This window comes from Boleophthalmus pectinirostris, unplaced genomic scaffold (genome assembly GCF_026225935.1).
Source record: "Boleophthalmus pectinirostris isolate CB_2022bp ecotype Guang Dong unplaced genomic scaffold, ASM2622593v1 HiC_scaffold_6, whole genome shotgun sequence".
In the NCBI taxonomy this organism is placed as follows: Eukaryota; Metazoa; Chordata; class Actinopteri; order Gobiiformes; family Gobiidae; genus Boleophthalmus; species Boleophthalmus pectinirostris.
The window spans coordinates 26,834,184-26,858,814 of NW_026571447.1; the positions used below are offsets into that span (position 1 = coordinate 26,834,184).

Sequence of the window (24,631 nt, forward strand, 5' to 3'; positions counted from 1 at the left end):
AGAAAGAGGACATTGATCCGTGAAATGGGTTTTAGTCTTTGAGCCAGAGTTGATTACTAGGTGTGCTTTCTCTCAGCCTTCTCCCGTCTATCTGCTTTTCCAATTAGGAGATAAGACACAGTCAATATCGTGTGTGTGTTTGTGTGTTTGTGCATGCATGTGTGTGCGTGTGTGCGTACGAAAGCCATTTGGTTGTGTGAGAACAGGCAGGTTGAGTGAATAAATTTACAGGACGTCCCCAGCTCCAGCTTAAGCAAAAACCCAGTGATGATTCATTATTGAGGCATATGCAGTGGTTGGGTGGACTGGCAACGCACTTTCCATGACAACGCCTTTCAAAAAACATGACATTTATTACTTTTTAATGAGAATACATATTGCGCGTGTTTGCCCGGTTGCTTTTCTAGCTGTAACCCAAGTTGTTGTCATGGTAAACAGCCTGCGAGCATCAGTATGATTTTTCCATTGCCAAATCTTGTTCAACAAATGTGTGAGGGTTATTCCAGCCATGACACACACTCTCATATGCACTGTCATCTTCTCAAGAAAAGTTAGTTTGGTGGGAAGTTTAATCCCTTTTTCCATCAGTTGAGTGAAGTCTGGAAAGTCTTAACGTCTGGAGCACAGGGAGGAGCAGAGAGTCACAGATTTCAGTGTTATTATAGTGAATCATACCTTCAAACTACAAGTACTGTATGAAACTCTCTGAACACTGAGGAAAGAGGACATGGAATAGAAACTTGAATCAGTTTAGTCGTTTTTGAATTTCTACTTTATCTTCCTTTTTATGTATTATTTCATCAGACAGGACAGTAAGCAGCGTGAGATGGGGGTGAAGAGTGGGGAGCGGCATTCAGTAATCTGTTTGAATAAGAATTTTAAATGAAGGCAATGAGGTTGGCATTAAAATTTTACCAAAATGTATGTATAAATAATAAATGTTTTACTCAAAAGTAAATTGTCCTCTCACCTATAACTAATAACTTTTGAGAGATCTTTTTGTGTGCTATAGTTTTTAGTTCAGTAAGTTTGAATATGTCAGTTTTCATAAATATAGAGATTCAGATCAATTGGTTTAGGGGAGTCGTGTGTCCCTAAGCTGTGACATAACAATGAATACAGAGTTTTTATACCCCACGGGGGGCATAAGTCACAGGGATGATACAGGCACATAAGATAAGACCTAGTCTCATTCGAGAACAGGTCAACACAATGCTGGGTCAACAATCAGGAGAATAACAAGCTGGGATTGATATAAACAACAGACTCATATGAGAAGCACATGACCAGGATGTTCTACATAGGATAACAGTTAGAATTACAACAAGCCGTCAAGAAGCTACTTTCTGACCTGTAACTTGGTCTGGTTTGGTCTCCGTGAAGGGAGAAAGACAGAAAGACAATGAAATAACATTTCCATAGAGAAAAGCATTTGACGGTGCCTCCTCTAGAAAAGTTATACAATGTACCTTTAAAGTAGTTTCAAGAGTTTGAGAGTGCAGCGCACACTGATTTATTAATCCCATTTCATTGCAAACTGTGTTAACCTTTGAGAAAAAACCTTTTTTATTAAGATTTTGAAAATGATTAATAACTTTAATTATATTTCCCGTCTCTTATTGTTAAAATATCCCAGGGAACATTAGTTTCCAGCATCTGCGCACTAACTCTTGTAAATGCATTAAAAGAGTATCGTGAATTGAACGCGCTGTACTATTAAAAAAGGCTCATACTGTGAAATATTAGATGTCTGTTTATATTATCATTAGTGGGGCTGAGCGATTTTGACAAACTGTTCAAAGTTCACATTTTGAACACATCCAGGGGAATTAACATTTGAGAGAAGATAACAACTTACAAGAATCTCAAACATTTCAGAACATGTGTGTATAGGTCTAAACTACAGGGTTAGCAGCTTTTTTGCACAAGGAGAGTAGGAGTAGGAGGATATTTTGTTGATTACCACAGAAATTATGTTACTTAAAGGCGCACTGTATAACTTTTCTGGTGCAGTGCCCGCCAACTGCTTGTGTCCACGGAGAGCACGGCAGTAAACATATCAATTTCCAAAGAATGCCAAGTTACAGGTCAGATCTGTGGAGAGGCGACAACGATGGTAATGAAAACTTACCAATTTACCACTTAAGATAGGTATGTTTTATAGCATACTGTGGAACATTCCAGTCAAAGCAATAACATCTCCATGGAGACAATTAGGTGGCAGACAAAATACCTGAAAAGTCGCATAGTGCACCTTTAATATTTGCAGTATTTGCAAATTGCCAATGATGACTAATTTCTAATTAATTGTGATAAGTTTTGCAGCTCTATAGTGTAACATAAGACTTCTTGCAAAAGTAAACATTTTAAAAGTTTTGTTTTCTTAATCCATACCTATACCACTTTTAAACTGCTGAAGTTGTATTCCAAAACACCACTGCTCTCTCGATCTCTCACATGTTTCTCCAGTATTGAATCACCCTCTAATTACCATCGGATCACTTGTCTTCAAACTGACCTATCATGTCTAAATTTGAGGATACAAGGCTGATTGCTCAATAATTAGTACATCTTTACTTCATCTTGATGTAATTTTCCTCCGGACCACTAAATGATGGGATTAATGCAGTGATTTTGATTGTGGCTAATTCGGTCTGGCGGATGTGTAAACTGTATCATTTAGCTGTTCATTTGGCTGAAGTGTCGACACGGCGTGGGTTTTCTCTGAGTTATGGCTCCATCCCGTCTCTTCTAATCAGACAGAGGAGATGTGAGGTGTTTTTCCTCCTCTCTCTTTGTCTCTGTCAGAGCGTATTTAGTTTGTGTGTCCAGGGCAGAGGGAGCTACTTCGAGTTTGCTCTCGTTTGACCTCATGGGTTTGTGCGTCTGTTGCCATTAGCTGCCGCTGCTATTCAAATGTGGCACATAGAAAAGTTAATTTGGACAATTGGCTCTTCCCTATTGATTACATTGTACTTTTTTTAAGAAATGTCTTTAGTGACTTAACCCAAAAACTCACTGTATTACAACAAAAATCTGCAGTTTAAGAATATTAATTTTACCTGTATAGAATGTTGTGAAATGCAATGTTATCTGAAAAGCAGCAGTCCCTTTTTGGTGCTCCTCAATATTTTGTAATGGGAATTCTTAATTACTACTCAAACATAATAAATATAACTGGAAATTAGGTTTACGAGGCAACAACATCTTTAAATGCTCAATGTATTTTCATCCAACTCACAATTTTTGCTTGGGTTCTATGTCATTTTTGATATGAAAAGTACATTGGCGAGATTGAAGTGTATCTGTAAGGAAAAGTAATAGTAGCAGTAGCAGTAGTAGCAGTAGTAGTAGAAGTAGTAATAGTAGGACTTTAATGCTTATGAATTTATTTAACACAGCCATTGCACTTTAAACTCTTTGTACATTGTTTTTTATATTATCTTGTTCATTTCTCAGAGCGGAACAGCTCATTTAAATTACATATACAGTCTTTTGCTGTTTTTGCTACGGTACTTTAATTATTTTGTAATTTGAATTTTATCACCGACTATTTTCTGCTCTTTGTTATTAAATTCTAATGAGCTATTGTGTCCAGGTAATTTCCCTTGTGGCTTAAAACAGTTTGTCCACATCTAATATTTGATTCTGTGTTTTTAGGTGCAAGCACAAGTTGTATCCGGATAATCTTCCTCGCACCAGCGTGGTGATAGTTTTCCATAATGAGGCGTGGAGCACTCTGCTGAGGACGGTCCACTCTGTGATTGACCGCTCCCCTCACACGCTGCTCGAGGAGATCGTACTGGTCGATGACGCCAGCGAACGGGGTATGACCTGGTTTTCAAATCATTAATGTACTGATTTGGAGTTTGAAATGTTAACAAAAATTAATCTCATTTTTTTTAATCCCGTGTAATCCACATGTACTACTGAAATGATATTATTGCAATCTCAGAAATGTGCTGAAACCTGCCTGTAAATGCCTTGTCATGGTAACACATTTTCAAGTGTGATATATTGTAAATGTACAAAAATGTATTAAAAAAGAACAAAAAAAACCCTGAACGCAGCACTTAGTAGTTAGTTTGTATCTTTCCTGAGTCAGAGAAGTTCATATTGAAACCTCTCTTCATAGAATAGAAATATACTTTATATATTCAAACTTTTCCCATTAGTGCAAAGAAAAAGTCCACGTGATAAATATTGAACCCCAGAAAGTACTCTTCCATCTGTCATGTATTGAACGATAAGTCGATATATTATTGTATTCATTGTGACAGGCCTACTGAAGTGAATTGACTTTAAAATAAAATTAATCACAAAAGTGCTGACAGAGTGGAGCAGTGGAAGATTATATTGATGTTTTTTTTTTTTTTAAGTTACTAAGGATCATTCTTGGGAAAATAACTTGTTTGTAAAATACAATTGGCATAATTTCAGCTCTGATGATAAATGTTTAAAAAGATATATCCACTCAATTAAAACAAGTTTTTTAATCATGTTACCATGTTATACAGACATTATCTTGTTATTAAAATGCTTATTAACCTTTACTTACAGATGTAGGCTAACTGAGTGTCTTGCTGTTTGAAACAGGGATGACAAAATCTAAGGTGATAAAATGCAATACAAAGATGAGGCACTTATTGATTATTGTAATTAAATTTTAAAGACCATAATATTTCTGTCATCAAGATCAATGTGTCATGTATGATTTATAATGGTGATTCCTGGGGCTTTGTTCTCTGTGTTATCTTGTGGCTTGGAGCTTAGCCTATTTTCAGAGAGGTTGTGGGGCATTCTCAGATGTGTTGGCACATGTAGCTGAGTGTTCATATATGATGCCACTCCTCCCTGTGCACTGCTGTTAATCCCTGTTTGGGAGAGATTAGGTCTTTAAATTGCCAGCCGCGCGGATTACACTCTGTTATTACCCTCAATCCCACCCCATCCGCCGCCGTGCTGCCCCCTTCACCTGACAGGACCTTTAACAGGGCACACATCAGGAGGGCGAGGTGGTGGGCAGGTGCAAGTGGTATCATGAAAAAAAAAAAAAAACTTTTATAATTAAGAATGGCAACAATATAAAACATTTTAAAACATATTATTTGAGGTTTAAATATTAGGTTTGCCAAAAGACAAATTGTACTGGAACAAAAGAGAATTGTTCATCTGGTTGCATAGTTGAATCATGTTTGATTTATGACATTAAAATTCCATTACAATATGTACGTAGTATTTCATTGGATAGATAATCTGCACTAACGTTTCTGTACTGTTCTCATGTTATATTGATATTGTATGTTGTGTTTAGACTTTCTGAAGCGCCCTCTGGAGCAGTACGTGCGCAGGCTGGAGGTGCCGGTCCGAGTGGTGCGGATGGAGCAGAGGTCTGGACTCATCCGAGCGCGTCTTAAAGGAGCATCCATCTCAACGGGACAGGTGTGTGTGCATGTGTGCGTGTGCACGTGTGTGTGTGTGTGTGTGTGACCCTCTGTCTCTGCCATATGACTGAATTAGTCAATATTAAAACAGGACTCAAAACCAGGTTCTCATTTGTATGAATGAATGCATGACTACATGGTTCAATGTAATTAACTAATCATATTCTGTGTTGATAATTACATTGCCTTGTATAAAATTATGATTTGATATGATAATGTAATAGTGTCATGCTCTAGAATTTAATTATGTAATAATTTCAGATGGAGGGAAGGGACCTAGTATGTGGATCATTAATGATCTCAGGCAGCACCTGAGACATTTCCACTGGCCCGCAAGATGATTTCTAATTTCTATTAATAGTGGCCTGCCAATAAAACACTTAAAACAATTTGAACTATAGGTCCAATAATGCATTGCTGCCTGTAGCGTCAATTTCCTTTCCTACTGCTGTTGCAGCAGCAGCAGAAAACAATCAGCAGGACAGAGTGAGAGGGGACTTTCAAACTTACTTCAACCAGGAAACGGACGCAAAACACGTGGAGTGTGAGAACAGAAGCTTCAGAAACAAGCGGGAGTGACTGTCAAAGCCAGAGGAGCAGCCTCATGAGCCTCATCTAAGGCTAGTGTAGATGGGGAGAGATGCGGAGAGGTTTTGTGATTTCTGCCTAATCACGTTCAAAAACCTGCAAAGAAACACCAATGAACAGAAATGAAACACCAACAATGTTTTGTCATAGAAAACATTTAATCTTTGAATAAACGTATGTAATCCATTGTTGGGCTTTTTAAAAACATTGCCAGTATTGAGAAAACATGTTAAATGTAAAACAGTATTTTCATTTATCACAGAAAAAAAGTTTTGTTTTTGTTTTTTTTTTCTAATATTGGAATAAATGTGTTGTAACATAATCTATTGATCTATTGGCTTTTTAACAACATTGCCAAGATTGAGAAAATGTGTTATGTAAAACCTTTGGTAAAACATAGAACACGCATAAAAATGAATATCATCAATGGTAGATTATATCCTAGGCTACTGCAAGAACAGCTGCAAACACATAGCCTGCTTACTCATACATTGAAGAATTGAATCTCTGCAACAGCTGCCGGGGAAGTCTGAACGTAGTGGATGTCTATGCATTTGTGCACAGGTTGGAGCGCACCGCCATAAGACTGGACAGGAGTGAAAGTCCCATGCAGTTCCTTGCGTTATTGCATATCGTGTTGATTGGTGTGAAAACAAAAACCGCCCAAACTTGTTGAAAGTAGCCCAAATATTATGCGCCTAAGGCTTCCCCTCCCCACCCGACATAGTCAAAAGAAGCCCAGTTGGGCACCCGCCCATTCTGGCAACACTGACATTGAGCACACGTCGTGGAGGACACAGATTTAGCACGAAACACATCAGATACAGATGTTATTCTGCCAATTAAAGTCCACACGAAACATCCAAACTGCTCACCTGTGAGTGTGGGTCTGGGTCGGGACGGGCACGGGCATTATTCTGTTCTTCATACAGTCAGAGAGCAGCTCTCATGTACAAGAGTTCCCCATTACACAAAAATGTAGGGAAGATTTTGGTTGGGGTCAGGTTCGGGCAGTAGGCTTCGTGTTGTCCGCAGACTCGGGTCAATCTGCCGCTCGGTGCGTAAAGACTAAAGTAAAAGTGTTAAAATTGCGTTCATTAAATCAAAGCCTGGCTCCTGCTGCGTCCAAGGGAAGAGTTTTCTCTCAGGTTGGGACATTATTTCGTCCTCTGTGTCGGTCACAGACTGTGTTCTATAGAAGTCTATGGTCGCGGTGTGGACTGTGGGACTCTGCGCTACACCGAGTCCGGGAACGTGGCCGCGCTCGTGCACGAGGTTCAAATGTATAATATTGTGCAGAATAATGAGTGGAATAAACAGCCCTTCTCCGTATTTTGGCGAACCAAACACTTAAATGCGCAAATCAGAAGGTAATTCTTCTATATACGTGGATTTTCTGATCAAACACTTTCTCAAACTCTGTTCACTTCTGCTTCTCTCCACGAGTGTCGCTTTTTCCCCGTCTCTCCAGACTTTGCGTAGAACTTACAGGAGGTCCCGAGTTGGCGTAGAGTTAAGCAAAGAGCCACGCCTTAGGCGAGTTTTATAAATACCGCGGTTGGCGTAGGAAGCGCGCACGCACGGATTTTTGCGTAAGCAAGCTTTATAAATGAGGCCCCTGGTCTAAAATCAGGAGTAAACCAGGTCTAAAAATCAGGACTAAACCAGGTCTAAACAACATGACACCTAACAGTAGGTTGACATAATTTAAGGTGATCTCATATAAAACATAATTTCTCTATCAATAATATTTTTTAATATGGTGAAGGAAAAGCTTATCTTGTTACTGTCTTTTAACAGACAAAACCTCTTATGTTCAGATATCATGGTCTTTGTTTCTCTACAGCAAAGAGTTGCTTATTCATGCAGACTTGGGCTCAGACAATTTGAAGACAACAAACAAGAATTTTCAGGATGTGGTTGCTACATTCATGCCGTTTAAAAAACATGACAATATCAAGTAATCCAAAGTAATCAGATTACGTTACTCACTTTAAGTAATTTAATGGATTACGTTACAAACTACATTTTGGGGTGTGTAATCTGTAATCTGTAGGGGATTACATTTTAAAAGTAACCTTCCCAACACTGATAATTAGCCATAAAAGTTATTTATTCATACTCCACAGCTCAAATCTTATGGTATTGCAACTAAAACAACAAAAATTACCCCATTATTGCAAAGAAAATGTACAATACTGAGGCTAAAACGTACCGTTCCAGCTTTCACGTATTGAACAAAGTTAATAAAGTAATTATCATGACAAGGCTAGTGGTACTGAGATTAGTATCGAGCATCACGCTTATCCCTTAGTATTGAAATGGAGTTTGAACTGTTGGTGTTGTGGCAGCCCTAATAAGGCCTGTGTTAGCCTAATGTATTCTGTGCATGCTCTCAGGTCATCACCTTCCTGGATGCTCATTGTGAATGCACGACAGGGTGGCTGGAGCCGCTGCTGGCCCGCATCATGCAAGACAAGTAAGACACACTCACAAACAATGTATAATAATCTATAGTCTTTTTTTCATATGTAGGTAGGCATCAGTTCAAAATTGCAAAGTTCCCTGATATTTTTCCAGGCTGTCCTGCCCCCCATGTATCCATGTGTCATTTCCAATTTTCTTTATCCATATCAGAGCATCCCTACTACAGCGCACTCACGTTAGATAGCCTTAAAAAAATCAATAAGTGCTTGTTGAGCCTGCAGGGGGCTTGTCCTTGTGTTTATTTGATACTTAATTACTCATTCTGTGTTTAGTGCTTCCTGCCAACAGACACTCCCCTCACACACACACAAACACAAACACTCACACACTCACACGGCTCACAAAGTACAGGGGCTCAGAGGACATGTGCGAAGGGCAGGAGTGTTGGCTGATGGGAAAGCACGATTTGATGCAGTATTTAAATGCATATGTTTGGGATGTGCACCTCTTGCAAATCAGCCCTTAATGGATATGCTTTTTTTTTTTTTTTTTTTTTTTTTTTTTATATTTCAACTTTAAATTTAATATTATGGCAATCCACCAAAATGTGCTGTAATTTGCATATAAATGTCTTGGTTGAGGTTCAAGTATTACTAAAAAAAATTAAATTTATCGACAAAACTGCAGAAATATCTTCTATGATTGTTTAGAAGATTGCAGATTTTATTAGAAGTATTAGAAGTTTTTCACTGGTACCTTTAGGCATTCACGGCGGTAGTGAAGTGTGAATGAGACACAAGTGAGCAAAATCAGGGGAGCGGGAGCAACCACAGGGAAGGCAAACAAGCGAAGCAGTCAAATCAGAATTGAATATAAGCATTATATCAATATATATAGGATATGTCAAAATCCATATTGTGTTTAAAAAATATCAAGATATATTTAAAATATCAAGATATTGCCCACCCCTAGGTCCACCATCTGCTTGTTTTTATAGATATGTCATTGTTTTGCAAGGAATGGTCCCCAGTATGACATTAAACAGCTCTACCTTACATTTAGTCAAGTACAGGTGGTTTTATAGATCAAAAATACCTAGAAAAACAGGTATTCTGACTATGACTGAGGTGACCTTTCCACAGATTTGACCTGTAACTTGGTCTGGTTTGGTCTCCATGAAGAGAGAAAGGTTCAGTACAATATTGTGAAACATTCCAGACAAACATTTCCACAGCGATAAGCATTTGACAGAAGAAGATCCATAAGAAGTTACACACTATACCTTTAAATCTGAATGACTCTGAACGGCACGTCTGTTGTATTTTTGTTTTGCTGTAGGAGGACCGTGGTGTGCCCCATCATCGACGTGATCAGTGATGACACGTTCGAGTACATGGCCGGGTCTGACATGACGTATGGAGGCTTTAACTGGAAACTCAACTTCCGCTGGTATCCTGTGCCCCAGAGGGAGATGGACCGCCGCAAAGGGGACCGCACACTGCCTGTCAGGTGAGACCCCAAACCGCACCTGCACCTTATCTTTAATGTGAAGTTAATATGCATTTGTGGATTCATTCCTAATGTGTTCTCGTAAGTTTAAACTAGCGTGAAAGGAACCGTGAAAGGAGCAAAGTTTAATTATCGAATGGCTGTGTATTTGGAGTGACAGTGGCTCAGGTGTTATAGTCTTATTACCAAATGGTTGAAGGTTAGATCTACCTCAGTATTTCGCAGTAAAAGAGGAGACTTCATGTTCTGGCCCCTCACATTCTAAAATTCTAAACCAAGACTATACATTAAAGGGGCAGTCCAGAATTTTGGACATAGGACCTTAGTTAGCCAGAGTGTTGGAGAGGCTAGTGCATGTCAATGGGCAGTCTTACCCACTCCACAGTGCACTCGAGGCAAAACCATTATAACACCAGACTGTCGATATGAATGTCTGTGTCGATAGAATAATTTTTGAAGTAAAACCAACCTTGCATTTGAAGGATTTATGTCTGAGCTGCAGCAGTGAGTTGTACTTATTACTGATAGAAAAGCTTGGGAGCGGTGGGCTGATATCACCTAGCACCTATCTTACGGGAAAAGAAAAATTCTGCTGCTGCTGAGAAAATAGTCCCTCAACATGCGACGATTCATGCGATGCAAGGTTAGTTTTATTGCAAACATTATTCTATCAACACAGACATTCACATCGATAGATTTTGGTTTAGCTGTTTTTAGTTGCAGGATAACTATGACCATTAACATGCACTAGCCTAGAACCAGCGACCTCTGCAAATACAAGGACTGGATGGAATATTTAAAAAAGTGTCTCCACACGTCTCCAACACTCTGGCTAACAAGGAAATTAGGTCCTATGTAGGGATGTGCAAAAATATTGAAATATCGATATATCGTATAGTGTAAAGCGATGATACAGTATTGATATCGTGGGCTGTTGTATCGATATATCACCAACAGTATTTTTTGGTATATTTTACTAAATTATTTTGTAACAGCACTACAGTTTTGTTGCTTGTTTAGAGGAAGGAAACTTGTTTATGCAACACATTTGATATTTTCACTGTTTTGATGATTAAAATAGGTGCGTTTTATATCAACTTTGCACAAGAAGTGGTTTAACAAAGACTTATCTCTTAATATATTTGTATCACAGCCATGATTTTGAAATTATTTTTATTACTGACTTGACTTGACTGACTTCAATTTGAAATATATCATATTGAATCAAAATCTCACTGTATCGTATTGTGGCCTATGTATCGAGGTATGTATCGTATCGACAACTTCTTAATGACACAAAACCCTAGTTCTATGTCCAAAATCCCAGACTGTCCCTTTAACATAAACATAAAAGAATTATACTGTATATACAAGCAATAAGTGACAAATTGTATACAAATTGTACAAAATGAATATAACATTTTTGTTCTGCCATCATAGTCTGATCGAAATATATGGGAATCACTGTACTGCCGTTGTGTCATTTGGCAAGCCACTTTACCCATCTTGTCTTGTGTATATGAATGGGAATAGCCACATTTCCATTAGTTAGACAGTAGTTGTTTATACCCTTATTTGTGGAGTGACTTAATGATGGTCTACAGTAGCTCTTTGAGAACTGTATTCTCTGTTCTCTATCATTTTTGTTATGTAAGAAAGTAAATCAAAGGCAAATTGTGTATTTAGATTCATCCCTAGACCCTATATGTCATATCGTTACACCTGCAAACAACACCTAAAGAAAAGGACTATTATTGAGCTAAATTGAGGAAATATATGTATGTGTTGCCTTGGATGCTAGCTGACAGATTTGGTTCGGCTTTAACACCAGGTGGAACAGCGAGAGGCATATTTCTAGCCTATTTGTGGCTGTCCATCATCTTGTCTTCCTCCTCTTGTCTCCTGTTAGTATTCAAGGTCACAAACTCGATATATCTTATGCAACTGCCTGTGTCCGTGTCTTCTCAGGCAACATTTCCCTAAGTGCGTCTTGTCCGTGCCCCAAAAACAAAAATGAGCTGAAGCATCAGGGGAGGAAGTACTTTTCACAAATGACATGATTTGCATAAACCTATTTGAGCTGCGCTGAGAGAAAGTGCTATGGATCTCTCATACAAAGCAGCTATGGTCAGTCTGACAAATGCACTCCATGTACTTCACTAGACAGAATGTTGTGTGGTGAAGATAACTAATAGTTCTGTGGTAGAATTTGTCAGTCATATTGCAGATGTTTTGACCAGATTTTTGTTTAATATCTCTTTAACTTCTAGGCCCATTCATATGAAATACCAAAGTATGTTCACTTGAAGAGCACAATTTTTATGGCCAGTAATACAAAGGGTGTGACAAAACAAGGACTCATAAACAGCAATATAAACAAACAAGTCAATAAACATGAATAACCAATATAAAATAATTTGCAGATAACCTTTTATAAACAGAACTGTAAAAGGTGCCCTATGTACATTTTTGGTTCTGAGTCCGTTACTTGCTTGTTTCTTTGGATATGTTATTGCCCTGCCTGGAATGTTCCACCGTATAACATTAAACAGCTCTCAAACCTTACATTTATTAAATTACAGGTGGTTTTATCAGCCGGTTTCATTTTGTGGAAACTGCCTGACCCCACAGCATTAGGACATGTAATGTGCCAAATTCTGTTGAAAGAAGAGCAATAACTTCTTTCCCCTTGATAAAATTCACCAAACATTCTCTTTGTTTCGGCTTTAAATCCTCAGGAATCGTTGCCAACACAAAATGTATGGCTTCATCTACATCCATCTCAACCGCTTTGTTTACTGTTGTGCTTTACCACAAAATGGACCCAGTCAGGTCTTCACAGCTCTTCAATGACTGGCCAGTGCGATCTACAACTTCTGGGGTTCTTGCAAACTGTCTAGTGTATTCTGGTCCCTGACCTAGTTGCTGGAAAGAAATGAAATTGAACAGAACCACTAGGTGGCACCAGCAAGGCTATGGTTTTATAGCTCAACCTAGAAAAACAGGCATTCTGACTGTGAGCAGGGTCGCCTCTCCATAGATCTGAGCTGTAACTTGGTCTGGTTTGGTCTACATGAAGATAGAAAGATTTAATCCAACCTGTAAACATTCCAGACAAAGCAATAACATCTCCATGGAGAAAAGGATTTGACGCACCCTCCACCTGAAAAGCTACACAGTGCAGCTTTAAACCGGGATTTGGACATTGTCGGCATAGAAGCATCAAAACATTGTGATATTAAATCACTCAGGTTTGATTGTTGGTGGTCCAAAATACTTTTTAAAACAGCATTATGCAACTTTTCGGGTAGAGGGTCCATCACCTGCTTGTCCTCACAGGAATGTTATTGATTTGCCCAGAATGTTCTAGTGTACAGCATTAAACCTGTTAATCTTAACAGAGACAAGCAGATTGCACCTCAAGGCTAAATCACGGGTCACATCTGTTGAGAGTTGAGCCCGCTTCAAGTAAATAAAGCATATTTTTCAAGGTGTTTTTAAGCAATAAAACTTGTGCGATGGAATAAATGCAAGATAATACTGTGGAACATTCCAGGCAAAACAAAAACATCTCCTTGGATACAATCAGGTAGTGGCAAATTACATAGTGCACCTTTAAAGACAGACTTACGATTGTTGAACTTGATTTTATGTTCTTGGGATCATTATCACACTATCTAACCACACAACATTATAACAGTATTAGTAACAGTAGTACTTTCACTAGCCCCATGTCAAATAAACATTACAGGCTTATATTATCTAATGAGATAATCTGAAAACTGGCACCGGCTCTGTTCTTGAACTGTCTGTAGATCTGGTGTTAGTTTTTTCATGTATGGATTTTAAAACTATGTTGTGTTTATGCTGAGACATTGAAACGCCCCCAAGAAAGACGCATTCACGATGAAATCTCTGCAACTAACCCAGTTGTTATGCTCACACCTACCATGTAATTTACAGCTCTGAGGTCACCGGCAAAGATTTCTGTTTATGGCTATTGGGCAAAGGAAACTCCGGTGTAAATCTTTCAGACAAAGGACCCAGGCTTCAAACGGTTTCTAGCTTGTGTGGTCATTTTTGGCACAGCTAGTTGGGCAGGCGAAACATTTTGCGGTTTTAGTCAATCTTTTTCTTTCTTCCTGGAGGTTCTGCCATCTGTTTGTCTCATGAAAATGTTATTGTTTTGCCTGGAGTGTTCCACAGTATGGCATTAAACTTAACAATAATTCATTTATCTGATTACAAGCTGAGTTTTAGTGTCCAAAAAGACTTGCTTTGGTGAAGGAGTATGACCATACTCCTAAAAACTAATATTGTGGGTCATTTAAATACATAACTAGGCATTTCACAACAGAGTTCATTGGTTATTTTGCCAATCAGATCTAAGACTCAACCTACTTTACATATTATATTTCATTTTTCTGTATTTATTTAAGGATTTTTTAAATATTTCTTACCTTAATGCAATTATCCCAAAATGTTGTCAGTTTATTCCTTTAAATTCCAATAATCTTTAGCTATTTAAAGTCCACAGTTTCACAAGTATCATCTAGTTCTTGGTAAACAGTCTATTATTTGTTCTGCTCATGGGACATGTTTGATCAATGTTCCACTGTTTACACATTACTACTTTGGGTTTCAGATACAGCAGAAAATCTCAGCGTGACGAAGCAGGAAAAGCAGGTGGTAAAGAAAAGAGAACCAGTTCTAAAGGAGCGAATGGCAGAGCTGAGACTAGAAACACTATTATTATATTTGCAAAAAGCTGATCATTAAAACGTAGAAAGCTCAGGGTGGTGGTTAAGATGTTTTAGATATGCTTAATGTGAAAAGTGCAGATTTTCAGTTAATGTTGGAAACTTTATAGGAAATGAAACTAGTGGTGGTTATTCGGAGCATGTCCAAGGACAGTTCGTAAAAACCGATAATGCATTTGATGGCATGAAAATTAAGCTTTTAAAGTTTTATGCCCAGGTAATAAACTTGGTTTATCACAGTACAAGTTTTTATCTTTTTTATTGACTGTCTTGCCTTTTAACCCTAATTGAACATTGTGGTATTAAGTTAGTAAAGATTGGCTTAGAAATGTTCATGCTCAATTTATTTACAAAAGTTAACTCCACAAAAATAGGCCTATACATATACTTAATGGTCCTGCATTACATAAAATTGACTCTTGTGAGCTTTAAGCCATGTTATGATGCCGTTACCTTTTCAAAAACATGCCTGGAATTGTGTTTTGTTACATTTACATTTGTTGCGACCCAGCTCGCTTGGGGTGAGGGAAGTAACAAAAAAAACAAGATGGAAAAATGGAATAAATGAAGTAATGTTTAATTAACAGGAATGCAAAGGTAAATCAACAAAACAGACTAAACTATATACAGAAAATAACCTAAACTAAGAAACAAAACAACGGAATTAACAGACAACAAGTTCTGTGCCACAAAACGGGTCACGCAGGCTTACACAAAAAATGAGTGGTTAACTAAGGGATACACATAAAATTAAAACACCTCAAAACTAAAACAAGTTCCCCAAATTAAACCACATAAGCCCACAAACAGAATTAAGTGACCAAATTAAAAAAGGCACAAAACAGAACTAAACTACAGACTTAAACACACACACGAACACAAACACAAAATGGCAAACTGGCACCAAGGCCAGCAGCCCGAACAGGTGCTGGCAATCTCCTTAAATAAGGGGGAGGAGGCAGGAGGTGAGGCAGGATTGGCCAGGTGTAGAGGTAATCCACCAATCAGGAACCAGGGCTCTCACAGCAGGATTCCAGGGGAACAATAAGAAATTAAAACACACACAAAACTCAAGGAACTGCAGACCTGGGGCCGTAACAACATTACTTTATTTATAATCTCCAAAGCTCAAAATGCTCTGTTCCATCTTGTGAAAAAGAGGTAGTTTTCAAGTTAACAGCTGCCTTGCCGCTTTTGTTCAGTAGAGATGGTTAATTCCAGGATTGAAAGTATCTAAATGGTTCTAGTTAAGGTGTATGGGATTTCAAATTTCAGAGAAGCACTTCCTGTATTATGACATGGAATCACACAGTTGAGAAAAGAGCCTAAATATGCAGAGTTTGTGAGTTAAACATGTGTGAATGAAACAAAACACACAACTCCAGGTATGATTGTGATGATAACATTATATCATAGATCAGTGATATTGTAATATGGACTCTATAAACACTTTATAGCAGTGGAATAGCAGTGTTTCTTTTCCTCTTAGTGTGTGAATGTTGCATAAAGTTACTGGAAAGCCATAAAATTGTCATAGACTGTAATTAGAAAACGTTAATAAGCTTCAGTGTGTTATGACGCTCTTAGTTTACCATAGTGTTTGTTTGTGTTTGCAGGACCCCTACTATGGCGGGGGGCTTGTTCTCCATCGACAGAGACTACTTCCAGGAGATTGGCACTTATGATGCGGGCATGGACATCTGGGGAGGGGAGAACCTGGAGATCTCGTTCAGAGTGAGTGAGCCCCACTGTTAAACTGACAAGAATGCACTCCTCCCTCTTCCTCCATCTGTCTTTCTTCCTCTCTACCTCTCCCTTCTTCTCTCCCTCTGTCTCTCTCCCTCCTTCACCACATGCCTCTCTGTTTGTCTCCCCTTTCTCTTTTTTTCTTCTCCCCTTTTTATTGTTGCTGCTCTGTCCTGCTGTAGTTCACTACTTATAACTTTCTTCTGCTTTCTTCTTCTCTCTCTTTTTCTCTCTATCTCCCTCGCTTTCTCTCCCTTCCCTCTTTTGTTCTCTCTCTATCTCTTTCCTCTCATTCTTTCTCTTTCTATCTGTCTCCCCCTCTCTTCCTCTCCCTCATTTTCTCTCTCTCTCCCTTCCCTTTTTCATTCTTTCTCTCTCTTCCTCTCTGTCTCTTTCCTCTCTTTCTTTCTCTTTTTATCTCATTCTCTTTCTCTCCCTGTCTCTTCATCTGTCTCTCTCCCTCACCACATACCTCTCTGTCTGTCTGTCTGTCTCCCCTTTCTTTCTTTTTCTCTTCCTCTCCTCTTTTAATTGTTGCTGCTCTCTCCAGCAATTGCTCACTACATATAACTTTTTTCTTCTTTCTTCCTTTTTCTCTCTTTCTCTCTATCTCCCTCGCTTTCTCTCGCCCTTCCTTCTTTTGTTCTCTCTCTTGCTCCCTATCTTTTTCCACTCATTCTTTCTCTTTTTGTCTCTCTCCCCCTCTTTCTCTTCCTTACTTTCTCTCTCTCCCCATTCCCTTTCATTCTTTCTTTCTCTTTCTGTCTCTTTCTCCCTCTCTTTCTCTCTCCCTCTCATTCTCTTTCTCTCCCTCTGTCTCTCTCCCTCCTTCACCACATGCTTCCCTGTCACCTCCCATTTCTCTCTTTTTCTCTTCCTCTCCCTTTTTTATTGTTGCTGCTCTCTCCTACTGTAGCTCATATCTTTCTTCTTCTTCTTTCTTCCTCTCTCTCTCTCTTTCTCTCCCTTCCCTCTTTGGTTCTCTCTTCCTCTTTCCTTTTGTTCTTTCTCTTTCTATCTCTCCCCCTCTCTTTCTGTCTCTCTGCTTTCCCTCTTTCATTCTCTCTCTCTAAATCTGTCTACTTCTGTCTGTTATCTTCTTGCCTCTCTTCCTTCTTTTTTACTTTCTTTACCCCCTTCCCTATCTCTCTCTCTCTTCTCCTCTAGCTGTCAATCTATCCATCAGTTGTGGAGCGATGACAGTTCAAAATAAAATAGTTAATCTTTTGAATGGTCAAAAAGTACTCAAAATGGCACCTATAAAGAGGAACCTGAAACCCATGAATTCTCTAGATCTCTCGCCATCACTTTCTGTCTCTCCTTTCCCTTTCTTCTTCTACCCACCTATAGCCTAGATCTATCTATCAATCTATCTCGCTATTTATTTTGTGCCGGCACTCTCCGTTTCAATGATCATCTATCTTTTTATATCTCTTTCTGTTCTTTCTCTGGTCCGTCTCTCCCTCCCTCGATCATAAACCAAAACACAGTCGTGAGTTTGACTTTCTCTGACTAAACTATTGACTTGACTAATGCTTTGTCAGATGTCATGTTCTCCGGCGCTCACTCAAACTCATCCAGGCTGTCAAAACACAGACAACCATCTCCCTGCAGACTTCACTCATCCAGCCAGTCACATTTCAGGGATTATATTATGATACACTTCACTTTACACCATGAACCATCCTTATCAAATGTATTCCTGGAGTTGTAGCTCGTCTCAGAGTCGCATGTTTCATAATCCTGCACATTTAAACGCCTCTTTCACAGCTCTAAACACTTCAAAAGACACGTTCCATAGCATCCACTACCATTATTACCATTACTATTACCATTATTTTTAGCTTCTTTGTAACTACTAGGGATGGGCATTCAATTAAATTTTCTTAATCGATCGTCGGAAGAATTAACAATCGATTATCGATTAATCATTAAAAAAAATTTATTAAAATGATCATCATTATTATTACTATCTGCACTACTAATCTGCATAAATAAATTCAACTTTACAACATATAAACCGTAACCACTCTAGAGCCACATCAGCCCGTTTGACATTATAATGTGTTTAATGCAGTTTTGCGCAACTTTCACAGAAACGAAACTTAAAACCGCTTGGCTAATTTGCATAAACTAAGCAAAAGAAAAAAAAACAGCTCTTGTGCGATGATGCGACACAACTCAGTGGAATACAGGTTAGTGTGACCATATTTGCGTTTGTCAAAACCAAAACACCGTACGGGGGGTGGGAGGTGGGGACTCGTCATCGTCATTGCGCTGCTCTCACCTGGTAAAGCTTTTTCCCACTGGACACCGAAACATATGTGCTGCTTTGTACACTGCGCCCATGGCCTCCCACTTGTCCCAAACACAACGGAAAGTGTGGAATTTCTTGTACAAGTCATCGTTAAATACGCATTTGTGCTTCGGCACGTTGCAGGTTGACCGACTGTGTTTGCTCGCTCCTTCTGAGTGCAGAGAGCTACATGTACGGACCCCTGTTTGGTCACGCTACGCACAGCAACCTACATTCTTTTTGTCGATTAAAATGAACGCAATCTATGAAATTCTTAATGATCCATTATCGATTAATTGCCTAATCATGCCCATCCCTATTCCATAGCATCCACTACCATTATTACCATTACTATTACCATTATTTTTAGCTTCTTTGTAACTCCCTGTCTTTGCCCATCAAATGTAACCCTAACATTTTATATTAATACACGTAATGCCAACAAAGGTTTTGAGGCATTTCCAAGACACAAACCTTATTTCAAGTTGCGCTACAGGAAACAGCGAGGCTAAAGTGTCCAAAGCAATTTAGAATTCCTGAGTAATGTGTAATATAGGGCCAATAACACAATTTACAAGATGGACTACTCTGTCCGATTTAATCAGTGTATTAACTAAATGAGATTATTCTGCTGCAGATCTGGCAGTGCGGCGGGACACTGGAGATCGTCACCTGCTCTCATGTGGGACACGTCTTCAGAAAAGCCACGCCCTACACGTTTCCTGGAGGAACAGGTCAAATTATCAACAAAAACAACAGACGTCTGGCAGAAGTTTGGATGGACGAATTCAAAAACTTCTTCTATATCATATCTCCTGGTGAGTGGGATTAATGATTATGTTTTAGTAAATCGTCAAATGAGAGTAAATCATTCTTGTATCTCAATGGCCATTTTACTAATAATAAATAATAATAAATGTTTTAATGGAAATGTTATTGCTTTGCCTGTAATGTTTCACAGTATGGTCTACCTCATTGTTTCCCAAAGACTGGGCTGTGACCCTCAGGTGGGTCGCAAGAGATTTTTTTTTGGGTCACCTTGTCAAGATCTCCATGTAGGTCTGCAATATACATATTACATACATCTCCGTACACCCCCGCTCCTAACTTTTTCCTTGCCTAACCAATTTTCTATGGGAAACACTCATTACGGTTTTTCCTTGTTTAAAACTTGAGTACCGTATTTTTTTCGGACTATAAGACACACTTAAAATCCCTTAATTTTCAGATAAATCAACAGTGTGCCTAAAAATCCGGTGCGCCTTATGTATTAATTCTGGTTGTGCTTACTGACCTTGGACCGATTTTCACATATATTCCACTGAGTTGCGTTCTTTAGTCTAACAGAAGCTGACCACATCACACAAGGAGCAAGCAGTTTTTTTTGTTTGTTTGTTTTTGCTTATAGTTTATGTAAATAAGCCATGTGGTTTTAAGTTTCTTTTCTGTAAAACGTAAACAAATGCGCGCAAAGCTGCATTAAACAAATTATTACTCAATCTATATTTGAGCCCTCCTCGTAGGAAATAAAAAAGTCTCAAGTGTCAAGTGTCATCCATTTGTTTCGCTTAATGCGCCTTATAATCCGGTGGACTTTATGTATGAAAATAGACGAGGGAATTCAAGATTACTAATATTGCGCCTTATAATCCGAAAAATACAGTAAAACAGATTGTTCAGAGACACAATCACTCAGTCAACAATAAAATATCCTCATTAATGTTCAATAATGGTTGCAAATTTATTTTGTGATTTACGAATAATGTCTATTGACCTGGGTCGTGAAGATTTGTGACTTTTAAAATATGGGTCCCTAGAAAAAAAAGTTTGGGAAACACTGGTTTAGCTTATACAGTATACATTACTATTTGATTGTTTTACTCAAGATCCTTTCCTCAGATCTGACCTGTAAATTCGCCTGATGGTCTCACCTGCTAGTTTCCATGGAGACAGATCATTTTAATGCCGTAGCCGTACTGTGAATGATTCCAGGCAAAGGATAACATCAGCAAGAGGCGGATCCACTATCAGAACATTTACATAGTGCATCTTTAAAGGTTATGGAAGAGACGAGCTTTAAATGTCTACCTTTATATAATTCTTAGCACAGGATGGTTTTGCAACAGTTTGAAAGAAGTCGATTTACAGTAACAAAAACAGAAACTAAATTATACTAATGGGAAAGAATAAATGATTTGTTTTACAGATATTGATCAGGGATTCTGGTTATAAATGTCAATCATTGCAAGATTTAAAGATTTTGTCTCCTAAGCAGAAAAGAATGAAGATAAAAACATAGCCCATCAGTCAGGAAAAGCAACTGATAAAACCGAAATGACAGATGAATTACTCACTGACTCAGGCTTAAATCACATATGTCTGTGTGTATGTGAGTGTTTAAAGGTGCAGTTAAGTGCCCATAGCATTTGGAGGTTAATGTCTGCTAAAGTGATCTATCTATTAACTGTGTGACAGATATGAAGTAGAGAGTAACAGTGCACAGCGGGGGGAGCACAGTCATTTCACGCTACAAGGCATTTATCAGTCTGCTCACTCTGACAACAGCGTTCAGCTTATGTGGCACATCAATAAACACAGAGCTGGAGCCAAACTGAAGCTAAACATTTAGAACCCAACACTGCATAGAGTCCAGAGGTCACTCAAAATACCCTGCTCCACCTGCTGATGTCACACAATGATGTTTTGTTATTGTTTTTTATCCATTCATGTCCTCCTAATACAAAATCAATTTTTCAGAGCTTTCTATAATGTTGTTCCCTGATGTGATGCATGTTTGAGTAATCTAACGTTTATTATCCTGGCCACTTTTCAAATCCTCCTTATGGTTAGTTACGATTCTGTCCAATACTGCCCACACGCCTACGTCACCCATGATCTTGCGCGGCAGTTCGCTATGAATGTACAAAAACAGGATACAAAACAATGCGCTACAACTACAAGTCATGCAAATTTTAATGTCATAGTGCTCTTAGGGAATGACTTGGGAGCAAAAACAAATGTACAACTTATTTAACATGTTAAAGGGCCCATCTCATGCAAAATAATTCTTTCACATTGTATCTTATGCACATTTACAAGCACAATTTGGGTTTTGGAACATCCATTACACATAGTTATGAAAGTTCACAGTTAGAAAATCTTACTGATTTCTTGGAGGCATCACAGACCAGGAACTATGAAAGACCCACTATTGCTCATCCCCCCGCCCGTCCTGAGAAAGCACAGGCTCTGCCCTCTAAACGTGACATAGGCTCTGAGTGAGCCGCCCTTCCTCCACCCGTCTCAGGGAGGGAGGGTTAGACAGGCGTGCACCCTGATAGCGGTAGGAATAAACTTTTATTCATCATGGCGATACAGTGTGTTCAGCCGCATGTGTTGGACCCGGAATCAGACGAGGTTTGAGGTGCACGAAGAGCAAGCACTGCGTCGGCATCAGCTGAACATTACTGAGTGTTAAAGTATTAATAAACGCTAGTAGATAAACTTATTATATCGTGCACACTGCAGTGTAGAACAATGAGCTTATGCTGTCGCTTTTGTTCATGTGGGAATTGTCAGCCGATGTGGGGTGGAGGCGATGGAGCGGGGGAGGGGGGCGGGTGCGAAGCGCTTTCTGCTATGTCAAACGCATCATAAGTGTAGCTGCCGCGTCATTGTTGTAGCAGCTTTAGTTTGTTGTCACGTGGGAGGGTGGCAGAAATACACTCCAATTTGTTAAAAAAATGCAGAATCAATCTAAAAAACACTTTGGCGACATATACAAGGCCCACACATCACTCTTAGAAGGTAGAAAGCTCTGAAAAGTTGATTTTGCATGAGATGGGCCCTTTAATAGGTTGTTTTAAGTGAATATAACATTTCTTTAGCCTAATAGCATAATTGCCTAAGTCATTTTTTGGCCAAATATATCTGCCTAAATTTACTCTCCTACCACTGCTGCATCACGCTGCCTTAATGCCTATGTCATCAGCTTATCAGAATGCTTGTTACGAACAATTTTCAAACAAACAAATGGTAACATTGTCACCCAAATGTGTTATGTGTTAACAAAGGATACCCCGTAAAAGTACAATACCTCCTTTTTAAAGTTGCAGTATGTATCTTTTTTGGTGGAGGGTTCATCACCTACTTGTCTCCAATAGTACAGCATTAAACTTACTACAACAACACTAAGAATACATGTTTTCAGATTGTTTCTTAGCAATGAAAACACCTGTAACTGAATACATACAAGATGGTTTAACGCCAGACTGTGGAACATAAACCTCTTGTCTTTAGCTGATCAAACATGAAATATATTTTGCTTATTGTTTGGGTGTAACGTCATTGTATTCTGTAGTATAAACTCAAATGTTTAGAGGAGAAATGTGCATGGATACTGTGTTTGTGTGCACAGAGATGCTCATGTGTTTGATATGTGTCAGGTGTGACCAAAGTGGACTACGGTGACATCACGTCTCGCAGCACCTTGAGACAGAAGCTCAAGTGTAAACCCTTCAGCTGGTACTTAGAGAACGTGTACCCAGACTCCCAGATCCCCAGACACTACTACTCCCTGGGAGAGGTATGCCAGCTCCTCACAAAACCCAAACATTACACAAACTGGACTGGAGATTTACAAGTTTGAATGGAAAAGCTTTTAAGTGTCTGCCTTTGTTTAATGTTTAAATCTCTTTTATCTGTGTTTTGTTCTGTTTTGTTTTGAGCAGATCCGTAATGTTGAGACCAACCAGTGCCTAGACAACATGGCCCGCAAAGAGAATGAGAAAGTGGGCATTTTCAATTGCCACGGCATGGGAGGCAACCAGGTACAAACAAACTAAATATATTTGCATACATTTAATTTGCCTTTTTCTTTTTTTCCTATTTTTAATCATAGAATTATAATTTTTGTGTTATTATTCAGATGTACAATTTATGTAGAGAGACTTCATTCTTGTTTCCCCCAGGTGTTTTCTTACACCGCAAACAAAGAGATTCGAACAGACGACCTGTGTCTGGATGTGTCCAAACTCAACGGACCTGTCATGATGCTCAAGTGCCATCACCTGAAAGGAAACCAGCTCTGGGAGTATGACCCTGTGGTAAGTGAGGCTATAGTTATGTAAGCTATAGTGTTTTTAGATTAGTTTGGATTCTTTATTTCATCGCCCAAGGGCAGTTCTGGTGCAGTCAGCAGTTACATAATATTCCTGTTGTATGTAAATTTTTATCTAGTACTGGCTTAGTTGCGCTCTGGTTCGATGCCAAACAGTGTTTCATTGCACTGCACTTGTCTTGTACAAGTATAATGACAGTACAGTTGAATCTGAAAATAATCATACATAAAAGCCAATTAGAGTTACCCAAACAACAATAGACATTAAAGTGCAGCAAAGTCCACAGCAGTAAAACAAGCCAATGACTGTGGGAACTTTTAACTATTAACAGATGAACTGCCATGAAAGAGTCATAGAAAAGACATATTACAACAATTTGAACAGAAAACTAATTAGTCCCATTATGAAGAATCTGCTTTTGCTTAAATGTAATGTGTTATAAATTGAATTATTTTTTATTATTTTGATTTTTACAGACTTCTTGAAATGTTTTGAAAGGTCACAGAAAAGTCATAGAAGATGATTATGGACAAAAATGTCCAACTTTGTCTCAACATGTCCTGTGCATGTTTCTTGGCCAAAAATGAAAACATTCAGCAAACAGGCATATTGCTCTGAGTGTAAACAGCTTACAACACATATTTTACTGTCATTTTAGTTAAACCACTTACAGTTTACTATGAAATTGCCTTGTTGACACTTTGCAAAACCGCAGCCACATAATGCTCCATGCTAAAAGGA

The 24,631-nt window shown here is 38.7% G+C and overlaps 1 protein-coding gene across 4 annotated transcripts in view; it reads left to right on the forward strand.

The window, feature by feature from the left end:
• The window catches only part of galnt1 (UDP-N-acetyl-alpha-D-galactosamine:polypeptide N-acetylgalactosaminyltransferase 1), a 71,378-nt gene extending 47,464 nt beyond the window's left edge, over positions 1–23,914 (forward strand). For all 4 annotated transcript variants that reach the window (XM_055163768.1, XM_055163767.1, XM_055163769.1 and 1 more), the window contains 9 exons: positions 3,661–3,827; positions 5,315–5,442; positions 8,432–8,511; positions 9,798–9,968; positions 16,345–16,462; positions 19,408–19,588; positions 23,216–23,355; positions 23,501–23,599; positions 23,741–23,914. In XM_055163768.1, the coding sequence (XP_055019743.1) occupies positions 3,661–3,827; positions 5,315–5,442; positions 8,432–8,511; positions 9,798–9,968; positions 16,345–16,462; positions 19,408–19,588; positions 23,216–23,355; positions 23,501–23,599; positions 23,741–23,899 (1,243 nt within the window). In that variant the 3' untranslated portion in view covers positions 23,900–23,914. The remainder of the gene's footprint in view (positions 1–3,660; positions 3,828–5,314; positions 5,443–8,431; positions 8,512–9,797; positions 9,969–16,344; positions 16,463–19,407; positions 19,589–23,215; positions 23,356–23,500; positions 23,600–23,740) is intronic.
• Positions 23,915–24,631: the final 717 nt, after the last annotated feature.